General features: G+C 40.9%; 1 protein-coding gene across 17 annotated transcripts in view; it reads left to right on the forward strand.

Moving 5' to 3' along the window:
- Positions 1 to 24,062, forward strand: part of ptprsa (protein tyrosine phosphatase receptor type Sa) — a 223,294-nt gene that overhangs the window by 161,038 nt on the left and 38,194 nt on the right. For 8 of the 17 annotated variants that reach the window (XM_052074413.1, XM_052074418.1, XM_052074423.1 and 5 more), the window contains 12 exons: positions 4,820 to 5,140; positions 7,089 to 7,282; positions 8,352 to 8,378; positions 9,323 to 9,440; positions 15,980 to 16,573; positions 17,540 to 17,634; positions 17,730 to 17,980; positions 19,017 to 19,104; positions 19,814 to 20,026; positions 20,244 to 20,410; positions 22,394 to 22,405; positions 22,722 to 22,837. In XM_052074413.1, the coding sequence (XP_051930373.1) occupies positions 4,820 to 5,140; positions 7,089 to 7,282; positions 8,352 to 8,378; positions 9,323 to 9,440; positions 15,980 to 16,573; positions 17,540 to 17,634; positions 17,730 to 17,980; positions 19,017 to 19,104; positions 19,814 to 20,026; positions 20,244 to 20,410; positions 22,394 to 22,405; positions 22,722 to 22,837 (2,196 nt within the window). The remainder of the gene's footprint in view (positions 1 to 4,819; positions 5,141 to 7,088; positions 7,283 to 8,351; positions 8,379 to 9,322; positions 9,441 to 15,979; positions 16,574 to 17,539; positions 17,635 to 17,729; positions 17,981 to 19,016; positions 19,105 to 19,813; positions 20,027 to 20,243; positions 20,411 to 22,393; positions 22,406 to 22,721; positions 22,838 to 24,062) is intronic. The other 9 variants (XM_052074427.1, XM_052074428.1, XM_052074429.1 and 6 more) reach the window with 3 other exon arrangements.

Consider the following 24,062-nt stretch of genomic DNA (forward strand, 5'->3'; position numbering starts at 1 on the left):
ACTCACTCCTACCCCCAGGGGTGCTCTTATGAATCTATCATTGCATTGTTGATCGTTCTAGGCATGGAAATATACTTTGTGTTCTTCCAGCTCCATTAATCACTTGGTGTTTCTTGGGTGTCTTTGTGTCCATCATCACCTGTCACTGTCTGCTATTTCCTTAGCTGTGTTTTTATTCTTGAAAGATAAAGCACAACCACATTGAACTGAATACACACTCCATCCTACATCAGCTTATTCAAAACCTCCCCCACCCGCCCACCTCCCCTTTCTGTTTTTGCCACTTGTTCCACTGTGAAAAGGAACAAAGCTCTCCTTGGAATGGCCTTGCTCACATTGCATCCCCTCCGTCGTATTTTGGGTCTTCTAAAAAGGTTTTTGAGTTTGTCCTTTTCGTTACTTTCCGTAATTTTATGGGTTATTCAAATGAATATTCGTTTGACATTGGGTCAAACTGTAGCCTGCTGCTGTGTCTTGTTTATTTGGGTTATTTTTCAGTTAAGTATCACCGCCAATTGCAAGCATAGTGCCACATACAGTAGATGCTGAAAATGCACCATATCATGGTCCAAGCCAGGATTTTTAAAACAAGGTTTCTCCACGATACATGATTACAGTGGATAGAAAGGATGACCAGAATGTTCATGGGAGTGTCGGTCCATATTTGAAGTGTTGAGCATTTTTTCCTCCTATATTTGCATATCAGTGCTCATTTCTTTCTCTCTAGTTCTCCTCTCTACTTTTTCTATCCATTCCACTTCTACGGTTCTGCCTTTTGCCTGTGAACTCTCTCAGGAAATATTGTTAAAGGGGCGATTGTGGGAGCCAACACGCAGCTCTCAAGGGATTCCCGTTGGGATCTTACTGTGTAGGTCAGAGCAATCACGGTCTAAAACCGAAAAAAATATATAGCTGACAACACATTAAATCTTTTGGATGTCAGAAGGTAAGTGACTTTGTGGTTGTCGGGATTCCGTCTGCCTTTCTCGAAATCCCCCCCAGAGATAACTGGTTGTTATTTTACTTTTCAGACCTCACATTTTAGTAGTAACTTACTAGTATGTCAAATCATATTGCTGCTAATTTCTGATATCACTGCTAATTGGCTTCCCATTCATGTCAGAAATGGTAGTACCTCTATGCCTCCAGGCCTGTGAGAAGATACAATGTAGGCCACCTTTCATGTTTAGACTAGTGATGTGTGATTGTCAGTGACATGCAATGCAGATATATATATATACAGTATATATCTATATATATATATACAGTATATGGTACTCAATTCCCTGGCAGACCGAAATCCTTCACCAATAAGTAAAACGAAAGACAGACAAGTCAAACATAATTGTCCAGTATCTGTTATATGAATACAAAATAACTGTGTGTTGTTAATTTTCATGCTTAGTGCTGCAGCATCACCCAGGGCTATTGTTCTGGGGACCACTTTGTCGATAACATGCAGTTGTAAATTACATTATTAATTGCCTTTTCACCTTTGGACGTAAATAGCCTCTTTGGGTGTCCTGTTTGTTTGATAGTGAATAAAATAGATCCAATATTACTGACAAAAGTGGCCCTCATTCAGAAGCAGCAAGGCCTCTTGGGTTCAGTGTCATCGTCAGCCCAGATCCTGAGCATATTTGTTGTGAGACTGTTCAGACGAGGCTGGATCGGGTCCACAATTTGAGATGCGGGCAGGCTCCCAGCCTCCCTCGTGCTCTTCACCAGTTTTAAGACATGGTAATAGGGCATGAGTTGGATCCTGGGAGTAGGTGGGTGCGGACTGCAGGGCCACAAAGTCACAGATAGGAATCCCATTTCATAGCTGCAGAATTAATTTCATGCTTTGCTATATGAGCTCTGACCCATCCTCTTGGATTGTTAGGCTTCATGCGCTAAGATTATACCTCGGAACTGCCAGTGGCCAGTCGAGCTCTGTCTCTCAAATTAAATCGGTGGATTCTAAATCCTCCATATTTAGCCAAACAAGCCGTTTAGCCTTTCCACTTACTGTAATTACGAGATGTTTTTAGATCTATTGGAGCATTTGTTTTAAATGCAGCATGGACATTTGGAATCAAGGAAGATTAATTTTATAATGATGCCCAAATGTGACCATCCTGCTCATTGACATTGCTGATATGAACACATTTCCCATGCAGGCTGTGAGATGTGCTTTTTCGCTGATTACAAATGCTTTGGTTATTTGCGACGCATCCAATGTTGGCCAGTTTAGCTGAAGTGTTCATCTCCACACACACGATGAAAATGAAGCCAGTTTCAGCCCTATTCTGAGTGTGCCAACTCAAATTTGAATTGGGCTGATATAAAATCTTGTTAGGCGTTAATCCGGTTGTATGAAGATTGCATGAATCACTTAGTCTGAGAAATTGAATTTGATTGTATTCCAAGTTCAGAATCGATTTTCCAAACTCCGTCAGAGTTCAATGGAAGATATTAATTTACCATCCTGAGTTTACTGACTGCTAAAAGAGCTTTCTTCTTCTTGACTCGTTCGGACAGTTAACAACCACTTGAAACGTACGATACCAGCATCTACAGTTCCAAGGTGAAATCGCAATAACACAAACGCAAGCTGTTAGCAGTCAATTCGTGACCTCCAAATCTGTCTGTGTTGTGTGAACATGACAAATTACAGCAGGTGATTAAATTTTACACTTCTAAAATTGTACAACACATTCCCAGCATTTAGCTACTTTGATTTGATTGGTTCGCCTGTGTCAGAGTCAAAGAGAAGAATAGGAATGCAGATACCTCAAATTATTTGGCATGGAACTTCTGGAGAAGTTTCAAAAGACCCTCAAGTGAAGCATTAGCGGAGGTTCTCGTGTAGTTCTCGAATCCATAATCCTACTGCTGGCCTTGTTCATGGGTAATGCACTTTATTAAAGCTCTGCCACAGCCAGTCTTAAACCATCATCCGACTGGTCTGTGCACAGCGATAGCGTGCGCTCTCTCACATTCACAGCCTCTTTACTTTATCACAAAGACTGAGGACTGAGCAATCATTGTTGACGTGGGTAGTTCTGCAAATGCAACAAAAGTGGTGGAAATAAGCTGAAAGGCTCCAAATACTGTAAGACCGAAAGGAAATAAGCCCATTGGACACAGAGAAAGGATTGCGAGGTCTTGACCTATTTGTTATGTACCACGAGGCTCTCTGATTGCCCCAAATCTCTGGTTGTTATTTCATGCATTCGTTCATGGACTTGTCTTACAAAAAGTGAAAATATGGTCAGATACAGTATCATTAACCTTGAATGCGTACATACAAGTTACAATCAGTACAAATTATTTCTCCTTTGCCCTGGTCATGTTAGCTAACATAACAGCTTCACCAAGTTTTATAGGCACATTTTATGAAATGGGATTCATTTCAACAATAGACAAATGAGTGTTTGTGTTGTGTGCCTGCCCCCGCCTCAACATGACAAGCCTCCCCTCTCGCAGTCTTGTGGACCCTCCAGCCCAAAAACACATGAGTATTAAAGCAGCCCTGCCTAAAGCAAAAAGCGGAACTTCTGGCGCTCCTTAATTGGGTTCTAAATTGATGTCCACATCACCCCAAATTGAAGATGCTGTACATGACTAAAACATTTGGATGTGTGTCCCTCTAACTGGCTTGAATGAAGGGAAGCACTTGCTGTAGTCCAGGGCTGGTGGTAAGAAAGTCGTGAAAATGTAGTGTTTGTGGGAGCCAGGTACGTATGATGCAGACACTTTTTGTTGTTATTATTTCTCCCCGTCACCCTTTTTTTTGTTTTTGTCTGGTTGTGGAGTATTCTATTTGTCCCATGATTTCCATTGAGTTCCTATTTCGAATGAACTCTTGTTTTTTTTTTTTTGTTTGTTTGTTTTTGAGTGACGTGGGTTACAATCGAAGGTCATCTCCCTGTATCCCTCTTACGTTCATGATTTATTCCATTTGAGTGTTTATGTGTGGAATGAGTTAAGTTCTGCCGGTATTTATTTTGTGTGTTGGCAGTTGTGTGATTTTTACATTCAACGTAATAATGAACAGTGCTCAGTATAGTGATAGAAGTGAATGGTTATACAAACCACTCGGGATGGGAAATTGTCCTTTCCCGCATATAATCCCAAAATTTTAAAAACATGTTATCACTGCAAGGAATGCTCCGTGGCCAAGCACAAGCTTTCTAAGTGCTTGCTACAAGTAAAATGTATCAAGTGTAATGTGCAAGTTGACAAATTAAAATAAAAAAAAAACTCGAAAAAGGAAAATATTCTTTTTTTCTGGGGGGGGGGGTTATTTATCATGGAAATATCGGGTAAAACAAGATCCCTGGCTTGCACAAAGAAGTAATTGCCACCCATAGATCAAGCACATCCTCAGTAAACAAATATCTTGTGCAGAAAACTAAATAACTGATCAAATGCAATTTGGGATCTTTTTACACATAAGATATCCTTTATTTGTCCCACAATGGGGAAATTTACATGAAGGGGAGTTAAAGCATCTTGATTCATTATTACAGCATATGATTTTGTCACTGTCCATTTAAGTTCATATTTGCTTGATTATTATTTTTTTGTTTATTTTGTTTCAATCCAAACTTTGCATCCTTGTTTGTTCCCTCAATTCTGTTAGTTTCAATTATTCTTCTTGTTTTATGACCCAAGTTTCATATTTTCCTTTTTTTCATTTTCTTTATCTCTCCCATCTTTTGTATTTTTTGTTTTTCACCCCACCTTCCTTCCCTCTTTGCCCATCCTCCTGGTCCTCTACCCCCTTCTTCTTTCTCCTCTGCTTTCCTTTCTGTCCTGTCCGCCTCACCAGAGCCCTCAGCCCCCCCTCAAGACATTAAGTGTAGCAGCACCAGCTCCACCACATTGCTGGTAAGTTGGCACCCCCCGCCACTGAAGAGTCAGAATGGTCTCCTGGCGGGGTATAGGGTGCGCTACCAGGTGGTGGAACAGTCAGAGGGCATCAACGGCGATGTGGAATCAATGGAGGAGCCAAGCGTGCCTGCCACCGAAGAGCAGGTGCTGCTGCAGCAGTTGGATAAATGGACTCCGTATCGCATCACTGTGTCTGCTTTCACGGTTGTTGGGCCGGGCCCTGAAAGCGAACCATTAATCTGCCGGACCGATGAAGACGGTACATAAATGTCTGTTTTGTAGTAAACATACATTCACTTTGTTTGAATGAGCTTTCACAAAAATTATCATCGTGGAAAAATAAATGATAGCTTGCTTAACAAATTGCCATTCCTACATCTCGTAATGTAATCCAATCACATTGCACATCCATCCATCTTTGATAACGCTTACCCTCACTAAGGGTAGTAGAGTTGCTGGTGTGCTGGAGCCTATCAAGCTGGCTATCACCCTGGACTGTTCGCTGATCAATCGCAGGGCACATATAGACAAACAATAATTCAGACTAGAGTCAGACTTAGAGTCAATGAAACTAATGTGCATGTGTAATAGAAAGCTCATGGAAAGAAATCACTTAAAATCACACTTTTGTTTGCGTGATTCATTGACAATTACCACGTTCCAAACATTACTAACCACATTTATTGTGTAATGGTTCTCCCAACTCTATGCGTCCCATCCTTTTTGAACGGAATCCCATTGCTCAGCCGAGACCGTTCAGCCCTTTTGGTTGATTTCCCCCAGCAAAGCCATATTTGTCTAAGTTTACGGTAGCAACAGTAACCTTTAAATTGTAAATGGAATGAAATTACTTTTCTCATCAGAAATGTTTACTTTTGTGTCCTTGAGCATGACCAGAGACAAACTGGGAACAAAATGTGGCCCGGGAATATTTGGCGCCGGGGAGGGTGGCTGACATAAGCGGAGATGTGAAGGAGGGAAGGCGACCGGTGACTGTCGTGCGCTGTAATGGAATCGTTGGGCAGGCAGTGTTTTTTTTTGGGGGGGGGGGGGGGGGGGGGCGTGGTATCATCTGTGGTCAGTGCGTGTCATCATTGACGGCATTCATGATCATAAAGTAGTGGATGGTAGCAGTCAGATGAACCCAGAGAATATCCAACAAAACAAAAGGAGGGCTGCACACAGTCAATCGGATTATGAAGCAAATGCTTCCGGAGCTGGCCTATAATAAAATGCTAAATCTTGCTGCCCTCAACTTCTATCACTTCAATCCACAGCGCCTTGATTATGCAGTTATCGTCGACAGAGATCTGATGTGTCCAGTAATATTTCAATTCATTTGGTCATGTTTCAAAAATGTACATACATTTAACAGCTTTCAATTATCAGAGTTATCCACTCTTATTGTGACATGAACATGTTGCAAATATTAATTACAAAATTGTTTGGCTTCACTCAAATTCATCTCTCGAGTGTGAACGTGATTTTTGCTAAATAACCTACAAAATCAAATGTTAAATAATATATGATAATCAAAAACTGAATATTTAAAGACTACTTAATAGAATAAATGAAGGTAGGACAAATGACATGGCAAATGAATGCAGGTCATTTTGGGCTTGCATTGGGCATCAGAAGGACTGTTCACATCAAAACGTGAAATGATGTCGATTATAAAATAAGCAAATTTAATAAACTTGAAGTTCGTTCAGATTCAGCTAAAATAGTGTGTGCAAAGGAAATGAGTAAAACAAGTACCGTCAGCAGAGACGAAATGACAGAATCTACAACTCGACTATCAAAGATAAACGGCTCGATGTGAGCCTATCGCAGCACATGAGAATCAGACAGACGGCTGGAATTGGCTTCTCCAAAATCCTTTCCACTTCTATTACCAGAGCACTTGGAGCCTTCTGTACACCCCTGATATAGATGAAAGTTTAGACACACTTATATTGGTTTCACATACAAGCATTGGTGTTTGCAGAGGATGACAGCCGCAGTATGGCCAAGAAATAAAAATAACCTATTGTCAATGTTGTAAAAGACAGACGTGGTATTTATACAGCGACTGTACACAATGATGACAAAGGATATTTCTGAAAATATTGACCATCTTTATTCGATTCAGTTTTCAATGGTTCAATATTTTGTTTTATTTTTAAAACAGTTTCCATTATACGTTGTATTTTAACTGTTTCTTGTAGTTCCTGGCAGCCCTCCAAGGCGAGTGGAGGTGGACGTCTTAAACTCCACTGCACTTAAGGTGATGTGGCGTTCTGTGATGCCAGGAAAGCAGCACGGTCAGATCCGTGGCTATCAGGTCCACTATGTTCGTGTGGAGAATGGAGAGTCCAGGGGCCTGCCCCTCATCAAGGATGTCATGCTGGCTGATGCCCAGGTAAGACCATCTTAAGTATACCAAGTGGCTGTGCACTATGCATTCTTTCATAAGGTGTGTCTTTGAAATTATTTTTCAATTATGGTCCAACCAACAAACTTTCACTGACTCAATAGGAGCGACAAGTAAGGCGTATTTTTTCACACACGACACACTGTATCTAGGTCAGCAAAGCAACCGTGCAAATATTGCTGGAGTTGGGCAAATCATCTGGGTGCGCTTCCCGCTTGGATATCATCGTATTACTGCAATATTCTGAACTCCCTCTTCCCATAACAAAAACTGTAATCAAAAGCTTCGCTCATCTTTCTCTGCAACATTTCCTTCATGGCTTTCATTAGGAATCTCTGGACCCTTTGTTCATGGCCACATCTGCAGTAAAATGATTGTGCACTTGAATCAAATGCAAGCACAGAAAGACACTGCTGATTGTTGTTGTAGTTTTGGATGAAAAAGGAAAATTGGCATGAAGACGATTCACTTCAAATGACTCGCCCAAGGCAGCGCGAATGTTTTTATTTTTATTTTTTAAGTAGTTCAAGCCTACCAAAGTGACACCTGTACAGGGAAATCAGCCAGCCAAATGAAAGCATGAGTGGAAACAACGGGATGTGATTAGAGAACAAATAAAGACCTTTTTGGTACATAAATGAGACATAGCTCTAACTTTACACTTCAGCCTTCACATTGAATAAAACTACAATTACTTTGAACATTTTAAGTTACAGTCCAATACCAACCCTATAAAAAAAGTCTAGACAAAATTTGACATTTTTGCTGCAATTACCTTTTATGATGACAAAAGGCTTGAACGCTTCTTGCGGTGCTTGTGGATTTTCCTGCACTAGAATAACATTGTTAAACATTGTTATGCCCTACAGGCAGACCTTTTCTCTGCTTTTTTTCCCTTGTGGTATCAAAAAAACAAACAAGTGACCTACTTTCTGCACCCAAAATGCTTCCATCTCTCACAATCCTATTTCTTCCTTTTCTGCACTCTCTCCTTTATAAAAAAAACTAAAACATTGCAATCTCTCCCATTCTCTCCTCTTTGGCGGGGGGTTGTTAGTGGGAAACGGACGATACAGCTGAATATGTGAGTACAAAGTTCCACTTGAGTGCTTTGTGAAGTTGGGAAAATATAAACGGTGGCTATTGCATCAGTCTGGCATGATTTCACAAACTACTTCAATCCTTCATATGTTTGGATGCTAAGTCAGGGTTTAAAACTGGATACTTGGTCTTTCAACCAAGGAAAAACACTCAATGTCAATAGCTGATGTACTACCCACTGTCCATTGTGCCTGAAGTGATATTTGCTGTGTGTTGTTGAAACATAGTGTCTTGTGCTTGAGTGTTGGTTTCTTTAGTGATACTTGAGAACGATAGCGTTCCCTTCCTTTGAGTGTTATCTCTTTTATTTTGGGCAGAATTTGGAAACCGTAAATTTTGCCCAACATGCATGCATTGATCCTTTTAATGCGGAAGCATCCGTTTAATGATCCTGATTTCCGTACAAACCCTGTTTTTTTTCTGCATTGTGCATACACCATCTAAATTGCCACACAGTGCTTATAGCTCATTTACTTTTATTGACCTCATCCATCTGTCTGCCAGGCACCCTGTTAAAAAGCTCATTCCTCATTCATTCAAGGGTACTCTCTTGAAAGATTCATGAGAATTGATCAGAAGGCTTTCCTTCAAGAAAGCTAAAGGAAACACAATGGCTGACTTTAAAATCTCAGACTGAAGCGCTACCATTTACTGTAGTGGAAATGCATTTATGACAAAGTTAAATTATTGACCAGCGTCTATCTAAAGGGATATGCGGTACTTTCGATTTACACGTCTAATATCCTTTTCCCAGATTGGAAACTGGAAGGTATTTTCTGAATGGATTGTCCCTCAAATACCCACGGGATGTGTAACACTTAATGCAAAGACCAGTAGGCGATCAATCAATATGAGGTGTACGAACTTAAGTGAAAAGGTGAACCACTGAATATAATATTTTGCCCGTATGTCTGCATCCTATTTTAGGAAATGGTGATTGGCGGGCTCAAGCCAGATACCACTTACTCCATCACAGTGGCGGCATACACCACCAAAGGCGATGGAGCACGGAGCAAACCCAAACTAGTGGTGACCAAAGGGGCAGGTCAGTGAAGCTACAACTTGATTCCACAATGTCTGTCACAGAGTTTATTGATTTTGTTTCATTTGTAATCATATGGGTAAAAATGTTATTGAAGTTCTCAATTTTGATGGAGATTTTTTTCGGCCTCATAGAGTTCATGGCATTTAAAAGACAGTTAACGGTTTCGTTTGAGTCGACTTTATTATTATAATTTACTTCTTTGGTTTAACAACTTTAGAGCCGCATCGACAAAATCTTACAACCAAAAAGTAGAGGCTGCTTTGTCAGCTACCTTTTGGTTGTTCCTACCATGCGTTTGGAGTTGCCTTGGCGTACTGCGTTTACATCATGTAATCTTCTCTGTTGGGGTCCTGCCTTCCGATGTGGAGTTTGATATGCATGTGTAGGTTTTCTGCTGGTACACTGGCTTCCTCCCCGATTTCAAAAAGCTTACAGTACATGCAGCAAAAGGTTGATTTGTGGGGCCTGCTAGCAACCGGTCCGGCCGGGATATGCTTCAAGTCACCCTTGACTCTAATGATGAGAAGCGGAAGAGAAGCTTAAAGTATGTAACTTATTTCATCAAGCACACATGAGAGCATCATTGTTGTCCTTGATGACTAAACCTAGACCTTTGGGGTGACATATTACGGTAAATGTACTTAAATGTTTGTGTGCACATCTTTGGAGCGCCTGTCTGCACAAGATGTTTGAAATTAAACAAGTAAATCGTTATCTCCCTCTTACTCCTCCACTGTTTTATAACAGCAAGTAATTGACAACAAGTAATTAACATTATTCCGCCACCATGCCAAATTTGTCCACCAATGACATGAAAGGTCAGCCTAAAGAGTAGCCTAGTGTGTGAGACTGATCCGCCTCTGAAATGAGTTGATATCAACACGGCAAAGAGATAAGACGTGTGTCTTGTATGTCTTGATGTTTGATCAAACTTGATCCTTGTGGTATTTGAGGAAAATATGGCACAGGCTTGTTTTGAGAAGATCTAAGTGTTAAATTGTGAAAAAGCGCATGTGTCCTTTAAATCTATGTTAGGGTGACATACGTGCACAAACACAAAAGTGCCACCCACAATTCCTGGCAGCTCTCATGTGTTGCAAGCGCCAAGAGGTTATGACACTATGAGTGGGGGCATGTGTGAGAAGTGTCACTCTCTATCCTTCTGTTAGAGACCGTTCACTGATACGTGCCAGTCTGAACATGTAAACGCTCCATCAAAGGGAAACAACACTTTTTTTTAACTTCATAATTGAAGTGTGAAATTCTGTTGATGTGAGGAGTCAAAAATTAAAAACAGGCAAGCAAAGTCTAACCTATACATGTCATTTAATCCATCCTTTTTGAAACTATTTGTTCCAATATATGCTAGCACTCGGGTAATTTCTCATTATACATTTGCGGATATATAAATTAATGCAAATATTACAGATACCAAAAGAGAAAAAAATAACAAGACACCATTTAGTTGGGCATCTATAGGATCAGTTCTAAAAATGCATCATGGGAAGCAGCGGATGTAAAGAGTTTACACACCCTTGTACAAAAGCCATGTTTTTTTTGTGGTACCATAGATATAATAAGACCAAGATACAACATTTCAAAACTCCCTCCTTTATCCATCCATTTTCTGATCTGCTTATCCTCACAAGGGTCACGGGGCATGCTGGAGCCTCACCCCGCTGCAGTAGTTGGGGTGCACCTCAAACTGATTGCAGGGCACACATAGACAAACAGCCATCTGCTCTCACAATCACATCGAGGGAGCATTTAGAGTGTCCCATATGCCTGGCATGCATGTTTTTTGGGGGATGGAGGTTCTGGGACGAAACCGGCATACCCAGAGAAAACCCACGCAGGCACGGGAAGAGCATGCAAACTCAACACAGGAAGGCTGGAGCCGAAATTGAACCCTGCACCTCTGCACTGTGCGGTATAGTTGGTAGGCCATCAACATGTTTTTGAAGCTGTTGGTTTTTATATCTGACTCCTACATCGGATTTCATGATTCAAATTCATTTAGTTTAGACATCCTGTATACCGAATGCTGGTCTGAACACTCCTGCATGTGGGCTGCAGTAAGGCTTCCAAAAAATCTGTCCAATGTCTTGCTGCACACAAATCTCTGTACATGTATAATATAATATTATACGGTACATTAAATTGATTATTGACTTTACATTTACAGAACCAGATTTCTGGTTTGTCTTCCACTTGTTGCAGTCAGGCTCTCGTGGATTAGAAAAAAATATCAAGAAAGCATTCTAACTGAGCACCAACAGTCTGTGTGAGTCAAGACAAAATGTTCTTCATTTTAACATTTTGGGGAGGTTTCATGATGGCTCTCTGTCATAAGTTTACAAAGAACTATTGTGGCACCTTGAAGGCGGACTATCTCCCAATTTTTGACGCAATGCTGTTGCTGCATCATGTAAACAGATGGTTTGGGGTGCATGCAGTCAGTGTGAGTTTGAATGGGAAAGGGTGTGACCACATCAATGTGGAGTGCAGGAAGCAGACTTGAAATGCAAGCCCCGGTTAACTCGTTGTATCTTTGGTCATTTCCTGGATATTTTTGCTCCGGTTAAAAGCATCAGTGTAATTAAATTAAGGCATTCAGAGAGATTGCATCCCTCTCATCATCCCTGCACCCTGGCAACAATGTATACCATATAGGTGTGTAAAAATTCAATGCCTCGCTAGATGCTAATGATGTTGAATTACGCAAGTGCACCTTGTATATTGTAGTGGAAACCCCCAATATCCAATTATGGCCACATTCATATTTTTTCACAAATCAATGCTATTGGTCTGTCCCGCTTTGTCCGTTATTACTACATAATAATAACCGATTTAGAGTTGTGAATATAGCTTGGAAAAAAAATACATTGCCTTTCTTGAATGCAACTGTTATCTGAGAAATGTTGCAAAACACCGTCTGTGTCCTGCTGTATGTTACAAAGCAATTGGCCCCTCATGCTGGAACTGTGTCTCTTCCTTGTATTTCCTGATGCACTGGGCACTGGTTGTTATTTTGGTGCAGTCCGAATAACCGAAATGCACCTTTTAACACTCTGAGTTTTCAAACAATTGAAATGAATCCCATGATTACAAATCATATTCCGCAGCGACGTATAGTCTCAGAAAATATGGTACATGAAAATCTCAGGGCTTGTGCTCAACAGCTTGAAATATGCCATATGTAATGCAGTGCCAGTTGCGTCTCCTTGACATTTCTTGCATTGCAAATTAAATTTATCCACGAGCCCTGGCCATATGCTGTTCTGCATGCGAAATACAACATTAAAAGCAAATGGAGTTGAAGATAGCATGGTTGATGGATTTGTCTCGACCTTTTTTGAGGTTCAGTGTAAGAAATATCTAATACCCTTCACCATGGATGTATATGTGTCCACATGCGCAATGCAACCTGACTGGTATTAGTATTTTAGGATTGGAGCTCTGGCCAAATGAGCCATACCTGCATGGTGCAAGGATGGTTGAGATGCTTGAGCTGTTCATACTGTACAGCCGAACAACTATAACGTAACATTGTGTTGTACAATTCAGATGAGCATGGCAATGAGTCTACACTATATATTTAAGTTGATGTGAGTTTGTTCATCTAGCGATCGCAAGAAGAGGCGAAAGTGGGAGGGAAATATGATCCCTACTTTCTCAATCAGGCTGAGTGGGTGTCAGCAGCAGGCTGTTAATACTGTGGCCTGATGGGAAACGTGCCAGGAAGCCCACGAAAAAGGATTGAGCCAGAGAAGAGAACCTGAATTGGATGCAGAGGAGTGGAGGGAGGTGTGTTGGATTCTAGATGATTATTGGGACGAGTTTGGCATTACGGAGAGCTGGTGACAGCGGTAGAGAAAGTAGATCGATGACCACCAAGGGACAATCAAGGTCTTAAGAACCCCAGAATAATTATTCATGTACATCTCTCTCTCTCTCACACACATACACACACACACACATACACACACACACACACACACACACACACACACTGACATACACACAACCGCACTCATAAGCAAATACCGGTGTTTATTTCTAACTGCAGGATTTGTCTTCGGGGCAGATTGCTCTTTGTCCTATGTCACCTTCATCATTCATCTTTATTCATCCCATCGCACATAAAGCTAAACACAATCACACAACATCAAAACCGTATGACACTCGATATGTTCATTAAAACATGCAGCAAATTTTAGAATATCAATGTTCACCCTGAGGTAACTCACCATAGTTATTGCGGTCCATTAAAAGACTATTTACTTTAATAATTTTTAAAAATGAAAATGAAGTTGAAATTAAAAACATGGGAAACCCTCCAGCTTTTCGAAGCGAGGTTTGAAGCAGGACACAACAACTCTCTGCTCCTGCTCAATGTGTAGCCGGGAACTGTACTGTATTTTGGTTTACTGAAGTAGCAGTAGGCGGCCCGGTAGTCCAGTGGTTAGCACGTCGGCTTCACAGTGCAGAGGTACTGGGTTCGATTCCAGCTCCGGCCTCCCTGTGTGGAGTTTGCATGTTCTCCCCGGGCCTGCGTGGGTTTTCTCCGGGTGCTCCGGTTTCCTCCCACATTCCAAAAACATGCGTGGCAGGCTGATTGAACACTCCAAATTGTCCCTAGGTGTCAGTGTGAGCGCGGATGGTTGTTCGTCTCTGTGTGCCCTGCGATTGGCTGGCAACTGATCCAGGGTGTCCCCCGCCTACTGCCCGAAGACGGCTGGGATAGGCTCCAGCACCCCCCGCGACCCTAGTGAGGATTAAGCGGCTTGGAAGATGAATGAATGAATGAATGAATGAATGAATGAATGAATGAATGAATGAATGAAGTAGCAGTCACAAAGCGGCATGATTGTTGGCAATATTTGGCACGTTTTCGCTGAAAAAAACTCAAGCTGCTGATCAGCGTGATTGGGATGTAATGTCTTTAAGTGACACCTTAATTTATTTGGCTTCATGCTGTCCGCTACCAAAAGTTTTAGAGACAGTAAGCACATCGATCTTTCCTTGACGCCCCTTGACGGAGCGTCACGCCCCTCGGTCCAATTGCCTCAACCAAATATGTGGATTATCATGACCTGATTGACTGAGGTGTGAAGAATGAAAATTTAAATACACGCATACACATTCGGAATGATATCTGGTGTAATTTTGTTGATGAGGTGACCATCTTCATGGTTGGGTTTTAATGGCATCAAGCTGGGATTTAGCATGAGGAAAGATCATATTAAAGGCATTTCTCTCACCCAAGACCTTCCACCCTCTCAACTCCCATTAGTGGCAAAGATCACCATCGGAAATCATCATCTTGGTACAGCAGAATGTAGACCATTCGCAAACGGAAATGATTAAATGGAAAGAGGCTGGTGCTCTGAGTACTATGAATGATTACATTTGAATTGATACCGTAAGCAGCAACTTCTATGCAGGCGGAAAGTGCCGATTGTTTCCCCAAATTACTATATTCCTGAGTAATTGTGTAACCCTATCATGATGGACCAGTGACATTACCCGTTAACCAAAATAAGAAAGGTGAATTTATCCATATTTCTAAGATAATATGTTAGAAAAGATACAATATTGCCTGCATACGCACCAGAGAGTGCTGTCCTGAATTAGTTAAATTTTAATTCCTGCTTGGATTCCTGTATTGAGTTACAAACTGCTGTATCTTTTTCACCAGTACATCTTTGGATTCCAAAGTGACAAAAGATTGAGACTGCTTGGGTGACTGCAAGCCATTTTTGTTGTGTTTTTGAAATTGGAGGGAGTGTTTAATTGTGTGAAGTTAGAATCTTGTTACAGAGAATCGGTGCACAACCACACCAACCTCTCAAGAACATTTAATGGCAGCTTGGGAGTTAGAGGCATGTATCCTGACAAACCTTGAAAATAGTACCGCTGCTAGGGTGCAGTTTGCAGTATATCATTCATGAGAGGTCCAAAACTGGATGCATTTGGTGCACGTGTCTATTCCGCTTGACACCTGAAGTCTGGATTGTTTGTATCATGTTAGTGCTCTTTTGTGAGCTTGCTACGCTTGCTTGTGTTTGAGCAATTGCCCAGGCATGCAAAATAAATGTGCCATATAATGTGATTGTTCCTTCCACCAGTTATTAATGATCATTGCCACTGTGCGGAACGGGTCACTTGAGGACGCAACTGACGCAGTAGGAAAGAAGCAAACAGCTTTACTTTTATATGCATACTTGATAGGACAGCCAAACCTCTGGTGGTAATGATTGTAACATTTTTAATGAACATAAAAGGTACTAGTTTTGCTGGGCCACAGCTGTATCAGCTTTCATGCACATACTTGCCGCGGTAAATTAAACTTTAAGAATTAAACTAAATCCTGTTGTAATGGAGTATTATGATTGTCTACAATTTTATTTTGTTAGTATTTGGTGTGGGACGTGATTTGTGGGCAAGGCAATATTTAGATAGTGAAGCCTCAAGTCAGCTTATTCATATGATGGTCAATGTAAATTATGCTTTGTTGTGTTTATTTTTCTCCACAGTGCTTGGTCCACCCCTTTTGTCAGTGATGCAGGAGTCAGAAACATCTGCTCTTGTACGTTGGGACCCACCAGACCTGAAAAATGGCATGGACCTGCAAGGTTACAGGCTCCAGTTTGGTCGCAAAGATGTTTCACCTTTGGCCACACTAGAGTTTTCTCCCCAACAACGGCAGTATTCCTTGGGAAACATTCACCGGGGGGCCACGTACTTATTTAAACTCTCTGCCAAAAGCAGAGGGGGCTTTGGGGAGGAAGCTGGTGTCGAACTCGGTGTACCAGAGGACACACCAGAGGGATATCCCCAAATGAATGAAGGTTCCAACGTGACATGTTGCTCAGTGCACCTGTCCTGGTTGCCACCAGTGCTGGCAGAGAGGAACGGTGTAATCACAGAGTACACTTTGGCCTATAAGGAAGCTGGTTCCGGAGGAGCACCGCGGGAGCTCAACTTGCCCCCCAACCTGTCCAGCTACGTGCTCAACAGCCTCAAACCAAACTCGGCATACGATGTGAAAATTCGTGCACACACCATTGTAGGTCCTGGGCCCTACAGCCCACCTATCCAGTATCGGACTGTGGGCTATGATCCAACAGGTAGGGCTTGCCTGTTTCTCTCCCAACCCAGTTACCAGGCGGTTGGGAGTTTTTGCAAGAACACAAAAAACTACCACACCCCTTTCTATCACCTGCACTCTTCCTCAAGAAATCTAATCGAGATATTCAAATGTTTGCTGTCGGATACTCACTTCACTAACTCAACCAAGGTAAAACCAGAGTCAGTAAGTCATAGTCAGTCCTTGAGAAAGAAGGGGGAGCAGCCAAAAATCCAAGGTAAGTGTTGTAAGGTCAGACACTCCTCAAATCGTTTTTGCAGGCGCACCCACACTAATTGCATCTCACACCACCAGTTTTGAATGAAGGTATGGCTTTAAGGCAAACCCAGTCACAATGAGTTTTTGGACCTTTTAATAAGGACAGAAAACTGGTATTGGTTCCTTGTTTTGCTTTGAAGGTTGTTTTAAGATATTGGACCCTTTTAAACCCTCTTTGTTTTTGTTTTCCTCTGTAATTCTTCTACCCACTTTCCCCTTCTCTTAACGGGGCAGCTTGTGGCATGATATCCCCCAATTTCACTGCAAAGGCATGCTGTGTTTTTAGTCTGTCTCGATGTTCACTTGGCAGCATGTCAGTAGTGCCAACCGCAAATCAGTGGAGGTATAGGAATACTTAGGATTGGGACCTCTCTTGACAGTTGTTCACCATCAACATTAGAGTTAGATGAAAAGGTTGGCACTACAGATGATAGCTAGCCAGTGGGCGCACCTTTGTGCTCCATGGGTTTGTCTTCCATGAGTCTTCCGTGCTCTGTGTTTTAACCAATGGTATTGCCCTTCTCACAGCCTGTGACAGCTCACCGAATCTCACTCTCCAAACCAGGGGAACGTTGCAGGAGAACCACTATTTTCTCTTATTGCTCTAACCAGAGGTTTTCACTTGCTCTGGCCAGATGTTCAATCCACTGATTATACTCATTTTTTTTTCCGTTTACCAACCCAACAGACGTTCCGAAGAATTTTACCATCAAGTGGGCTACCAAAACAACAGTGGTCCTGGCATGGAGGTTTTCCGAAAGCAGGTCCGCATACAAATGCACGGTAAGTTTGATGAAGTCAAGTGACTTTCCAGAAATAGTCTTCCACAAACTGTCCCCAAAAAGCGTCAAATTCTGAATTATGTGTTTGGATTATAGATTGAATACAATCGTCAGAAGATGGACATTGATGCCAGGAAGCTAAGGGTCTTAATTACTGGACTGAGGCACAATACCACCTATGAGTTCAGAGTAACCTGTCAAGAAAGCATGGATGGTGGGCCCAAACACCGTGTTGTGGCCAGGACAGCACCCCTTATTCTGGTCAAGAAACCGAAGCTGGACATCTATGCGGAGCCTGATAACATTCTCACCATGTCCTTCGCACCGGTCGATGGCAAGAATGTCAAGTGAGTATAAATGATCAAGCCTTGAAAATTGAGTTGTTTTGATAAACCTGGCAAAATAGCGAACACATCGCTCAACGTAAGGCGCTAGATTACTGTTATATTTCCCAACAAAGGAGCAAATGTATGATAATAACGAAAAATACCGTTTAATACCGTTTAACAAGTCTCAAAATAAGTGTTTTTGCATCACAGTTTGTGAGGTAAAATTTACAGTTTAAACCTCAAACAAACAATAAAATGCAAATCTTCGAATGGGCCGGCGTTTTTGTGGCAAAATGCAGCACTGTCAAATTTTACAGAATGTCTGAGTGAACTCTAATTTATGCCCATCACACCATTGCCATTGTTCAGAATAGTTTTTTCTTTTTTTTTAAAGAAACACGTGTCAGCACAGAAATGCTTCATGCAGACGAATCAAATCACAACACCTTAAAAACAAAAGCAACACTGACCTGCATATGATGAACCAAACAATTATTGTGCATTATTTTATGATGTTTTCACAGAATCTAGGTGGAAATCAGGCACAGCAAACCTTGCTGCAGCGGCAGTTTCATGTTTATTCATTAGCTTTGAGTTTGGCGCGATTTTGTCGCCTCTCACATCTTGGTACAGTTTGCTGCTCCCCAGTGTCCAAGATCCTCTTTGTCTCTCCCCCTTGGTCAGCCAACATTAATAAAGCAAAAATTGTTCTTGAAATGGTTTTGATTGTTAATCTGGATATGTTAATTAAACAAAGGGTTCCATGCTGTCTAAGAAGAGTGCTAAGCATACCAAGAAGTCGTGAAAATACTATTTTTCTGACTTACGGTTTACTCTTGACCTCATCTGTACTTGGACTTAGCTTGGACTCAGACCTTGTTGACTTTCAAGATAGTTTACATATGATGGAAAATGCTAAGACTATCTCTTGAAGTGACTGGACTATAATGCTTTTGGTCTGAAAGATTTCCATTTATATGCAAAAAATCATACTTTAAAAGAAAGGCATGTTGTTTGTTTTTTTCATAATGTTGTGTTACTGTATTTTTTAAAGGAATTTCTATGTGGTTGTGGTGCCACTGAAGAGAACCACGGGGACTGTGAAAAATCTAAAGACTCCTGATGAGATGGACATGGAAGAGGTAGGGTTTAGAAAAGGGTCGAGGCAGAATGAACAGTGTCCATGTTGAGTTACTGCCAAACAACGTTCATCAGAGTAATTGCTATGATTAACTGTAGTTCTGTAGCAGTTTCTATTTTAAGACCAGATCATTAGCAAAAAATAATGAATAATATCTGAGTCTATGTTTACTTTGGAAGATTCAATGGAAATAACCAAAGTGTGACCATCAGCAGCAGTATTTGCATGAGTTGTTGAAAAATAAACCGCACAAAAAAATAAAGCCAACACTTAAACAGCTCAATATGACACTAAGTGTTCCCTTTATTTTTTTGAGCAGTTTATTTTGTGGACACATTGGATAAACATCTCAGCCATGCTAATGTTTTCTCTGAAGTATGAAGAAGAGAGAATTACGGTAATCTTGTTTGCTTACCATAGCTCAATGTCACCTGGCATTCTAGATCAACAGCAACCAAGCATACTGGGTGTGAGATTTCATACCCATTCTGTTTTTACCTGACATTATTTTCGTCCTTCCTCCATAAAGCCTGAATACTTTTCACAAATTTTCAAGATCTATTGCCTTCTGATTTCATTAGTATCTATTCCAAATAACATGGAAGGTAGTAAATATATTACCTTATATGTATCAATACATATTAGCTCTGAATGCAAACATGTAAAACACGAAGAAAAAAAAAACCCCGCAAACCCTTTGCATCAATCAGTTGTTGCGGGAGGTGACCCCCAAGCGCCGTTCCCGTCGTCAGCTGGGCCAGTTGGACCAGTGGAAGCCCTACATCACTGCCTGCTTCCGGCAGCTTCCCTCCAGCTTTACCGTGGGCACGGACCATCGGCAGAGCAGCTGTGAGAATAAGGGTCTTGAACCTGGGCAGGAGTATGTCTTCTTCCTCATGGCAGAGCTTAACGCTACTGCCGGGGTGAGTTTTCTCCTTGAAACACTTTCAGCACTCGTCTTTTTTTGTGCGTTTTGGTCATGTTTCCACAGGCTTTTCAGCAATTGGCATGGATTTAAGGTTCTTTTTACTGAACCTTTTTAAACTGTTTTTTCAACTAAAAATAATGGTGTGAATTATAATGATATGAACAATAATAATGAAAATATTAACAATTATGTTTTTGTTTATTTCTGTTCAGAAAATGTTTGCAACTAGTCCTTACACTGACACAGTGTTAACTCCTGAACAAGTGGACGACCCGCAGCCAATAGAGACTGGCGGTGATGGGCTAATTTGGGTGGTGGGCCCAGTGCTGGCTGTGGTCTTCATCATCTGCATTGTCATCGCAATCCTCCTGTATAAAAAGTGAGTGGCCATTTTATTTTTGGTTTTTCAGTGAATGTTCTCATTTAAAAAAAAAAAAACAGCAACGTTCAACCTCAAATTAACAAAACATGTCACGGACAATATACAATTTGTTCTACAACAGCATCACTGTTACTATCACCTCTTCAGTGATTCACAAGTATATCTAAGTGAACATTTTAAGAACTTCGGTGTTGGTGGGTTCGCCTTCAGCAAAGCACAATGAATATCTTTTCGTCATTTGATGTTGAACCACTTATTTGCTTTGTTATTGGAGAAACTACTAATGGGATATAAATGATGAATGTTGAAAAAGGATGTCATTGTATATGAATGTATGCATGCTATCCCAAGCCTGGCAGCATGGTTGCTTGCAAATATAAAAAGTATGTCTTGTTAGAATCCTGAGAAGTGAGGGGTCAGAGAAAGGAGAGAGTATGAGATTCTTTGAGATGTCAAAGGTTATATTGCAAACATGCCTGAAACAAAATATTCCAAAACTGAGTTACAAGAGTTAAGAACTTGTAGGGTTACAAAAATTATTTCAAACAACTTCAAATTCATTGATTAATTTAGATCAGGGGTGCCCAAACTTTTTGGATCGAAGATCTACTTTTTGATCAACTAACCTCACGGGATCTACCCTTACCCGCGCGCGCATGCACACACACACACACAAATTTAAGATTTACCTGCTTTATTTTATTTTATTTTATTTATTTTTTTTTTGTGAAAATGAGACTGATTAGTGTGCAGTGTATATTAACACAAAAAATATATTACTAACATGTACAAAGACACACAAATGGTTGTTTGTTTTTTTTCTTCTCGACACTCCTCGGATCTATTTGGGACCTGTCTTAGATCTACCGGTAGATCAGGATCTACCTAATGGGCACCCCTGATTTAGATTACTGGAACTACTTTAATTCCTTATTGGAATGTTGTTATACTATATGGTAGTGATGGGAAAATGAAGCTTCAAGATGGTTCATGAAGCAGTTTTTGTATTTTTTAACTCTTCTAAATGGCAATATCTGTTCCACATAGTACAATAAGCACACAGTCACATTTCTTAAACCCCTTTTTTTAAATGAACAGTGGCATCGAGAGGCGTAAAAAAAATTAAACTGGTTTGTGAACCGTCTTGAAGCATAATTTTCCCCAATCACTTCTATGTGGCCAAAACTATACACTTTTGCAATAACAGGAAGTGGTAGTGAAAACAGAATATGAAGGGACACAAGGGACTCTGATGTAGTTCAATACAAAGGCGTTTGAAATTATTCCCAAACTACTGTGTCTCCAGGATTGTGATCACGTCTTGTATCCGAGATGTGTGAGATGTATCCAAAGACTTTCGTCCACGGAGGGTCTACATGCTCTCACTTAGCTGCGGGTTCAACAACAGAAATTCCGACACCATAGCCTTTAGTGTGTGAGAGATCTAAAAGTGAATTGTGAAAAGTGAGGGCAGAACCCTGCATTTACTTAAGAGGGCTGCTATGAACAGTCTGACTAGATACTACTACGACTGTCAGATGATCCCTGTCTGACCTTGCCTTACGTCCACCTTGGTGGTTAGGGAGAGTAACATCTCTCCTTGAATCTCTGTCTTTTTTCTCTCGTCTCTTTCTCTCTCCCTCACTCTCGTCTCCTTCGCTCTTCCAATCGCTCCCTGGTGAATAGTGCTTCCCGTCTCTGCCCTTGGCCTTAACTTTACCGTCCTCCGTCTGTCGCTGCTCTCTGATCACACACACACACACACACACACACACGCACACGTGCGATCACACACAACCTCTTGCAAATGCTAATGAGCTTTATCATTGAATTTTTGCGGGCCCAGCAGCGACCCTTGTGAATCTCAAACTGCTTTCCATTGATTCATCTCTCTTGTTGGCTCTCCCCTCCCTCTTTTCCTTGTGTGTTTTCACCATCTCTATATATTTATTTGACTCCTATTGCTTTCTCTGGAAACAGCAAACCTGACAGGTAAGGCTGGACTGAATTCTAACACGTTTGACAGTGGAAAGGCAATATTGACTGCCTCAGCAGAGAAGATACCATTAATTAATGTAGCTGAAGAAGATTTTACACACACATGCAGTATATGCACATATTTTGATTCTCAGCTCCTGATTTGCTTTCCCTCAAGCTTTCAAGCTCTCTTGTAGCTCTTTTCAAAGCTCATTAGTGGACTTGGAAATATATATACAGTATATATATCTTTTTTGGCAATGCAGAGCTTTCGATTCCCTGTTGGACATTACTTGCTTCTCCCCTCCCCCTGTTTTTTCTTACAATCCAGTCGCAAGAGAAAGGAGTCAGAGCCACGCACAAAATGTCTGCTGAACAACGCCGACATCACACCTCACCATCCTACCGACCCTGTGGAAATGAGACGAATCAACTTCCAAACACCAGGTACAGGGACTGCTCACAGCTCAAAACTGAGCATCATTATTTCCAGTATTTTTAAATAAATTAAGTTTTGTTTGATACAGCTTTTGTATTGAATGTTATTTGATTGCCTAGGCCTCTCATTGTATTTATTTCGATTATTCCCCGATCAACATTTAAGTAAACATGTAGTCATTAACTAAAAAGAACTTTGTGACAATGTTTGAACAAAACAGGCAACATTTCAGTTCTACTACATTGAAAATAAATGTCAGTATGGTCTATAAAACTATAATACAAATGTCAATGTGCATTTATAAAACGTTTTTTTTTGTTTGTTTGTTTAATCTTTCAATCTTGCAAAATGAGTACAGAAGTACAACGTCTGCTCATCTAAATTTAAAAAGTTCACAATAGGTCAATTACACGTCAGTCTAATCATGATCTAACTTCTGAAAGTTTTTCGCTCTGAAAAATGGATGAAAAGCTTACTTTCTTTTCAAAGGTGGTGTACTCGTTTATGTTGAGCACTCTAAATAAATAAACAAATCAAGCCCAATCTTTAGAGTTACCTTTAGCTAAGTCTTGTGGGATATATTTAAGACTTTGTGTTGTATCATTCATCTTCCTTTTACTTTGCTGATGCCTAGTAGCCTCCACGAAACACTTCTGTTCTCTCTCTTCCGGCAGCTCATTTGGCAGAAGACATTTTGAGAGACTTGTACTTGAATTTGAAATACATTTTTCTCTTGCAGACAGCCAAGTCAAGAGATGTTTACAGGAGTTAAATAGACACTCCATGCACTCCCTCTCTCTGCTTCTGCTTTTCTGATTCCCTTTTTTCCTTCATGGCCAATCCTCTCCATCAAAAGATTCACGTTTCAAACTGCAGCTGCTCTCCCCACTGTCCTTGGGGTCACATAGATGCAATGCATACCACCTTGTGTGCATTGTGTGAGTGTTAGGGACTCGGCGTTGTCGATAAAAAGAGAGTGAAGAAAATAGTACTAACCCCCAAAACATGGAGTTCAATAGACTCGCCTTCATATTTATTTTGATCAGCATTCATAGCCTGTTTCCAATGAGGGGCTGCATTATGGTTATCGTTATGGTCACTTGCTTGGGCCATTCTCTTGATGAATATGTAGAAAGAAAATTGACGAATACATTCAGATATTTCTCTCACATCTTCACTGTAGTTGGACAAAATTGGTCCCCGTTGATATGTCTGCACCCCGGGAATTAAATT

Source organism: Hippocampus zosterae, chromosome 8 (genome assembly GCF_025434085.1).
Source record: "Hippocampus zosterae strain Florida chromosome 8, ASM2543408v3, whole genome shotgun sequence".
Lineage (NCBI taxonomy): Eukaryota > Metazoa > Chordata > Actinopteri > Syngnathiformes > Syngnathidae > Hippocampus > Hippocampus zosterae.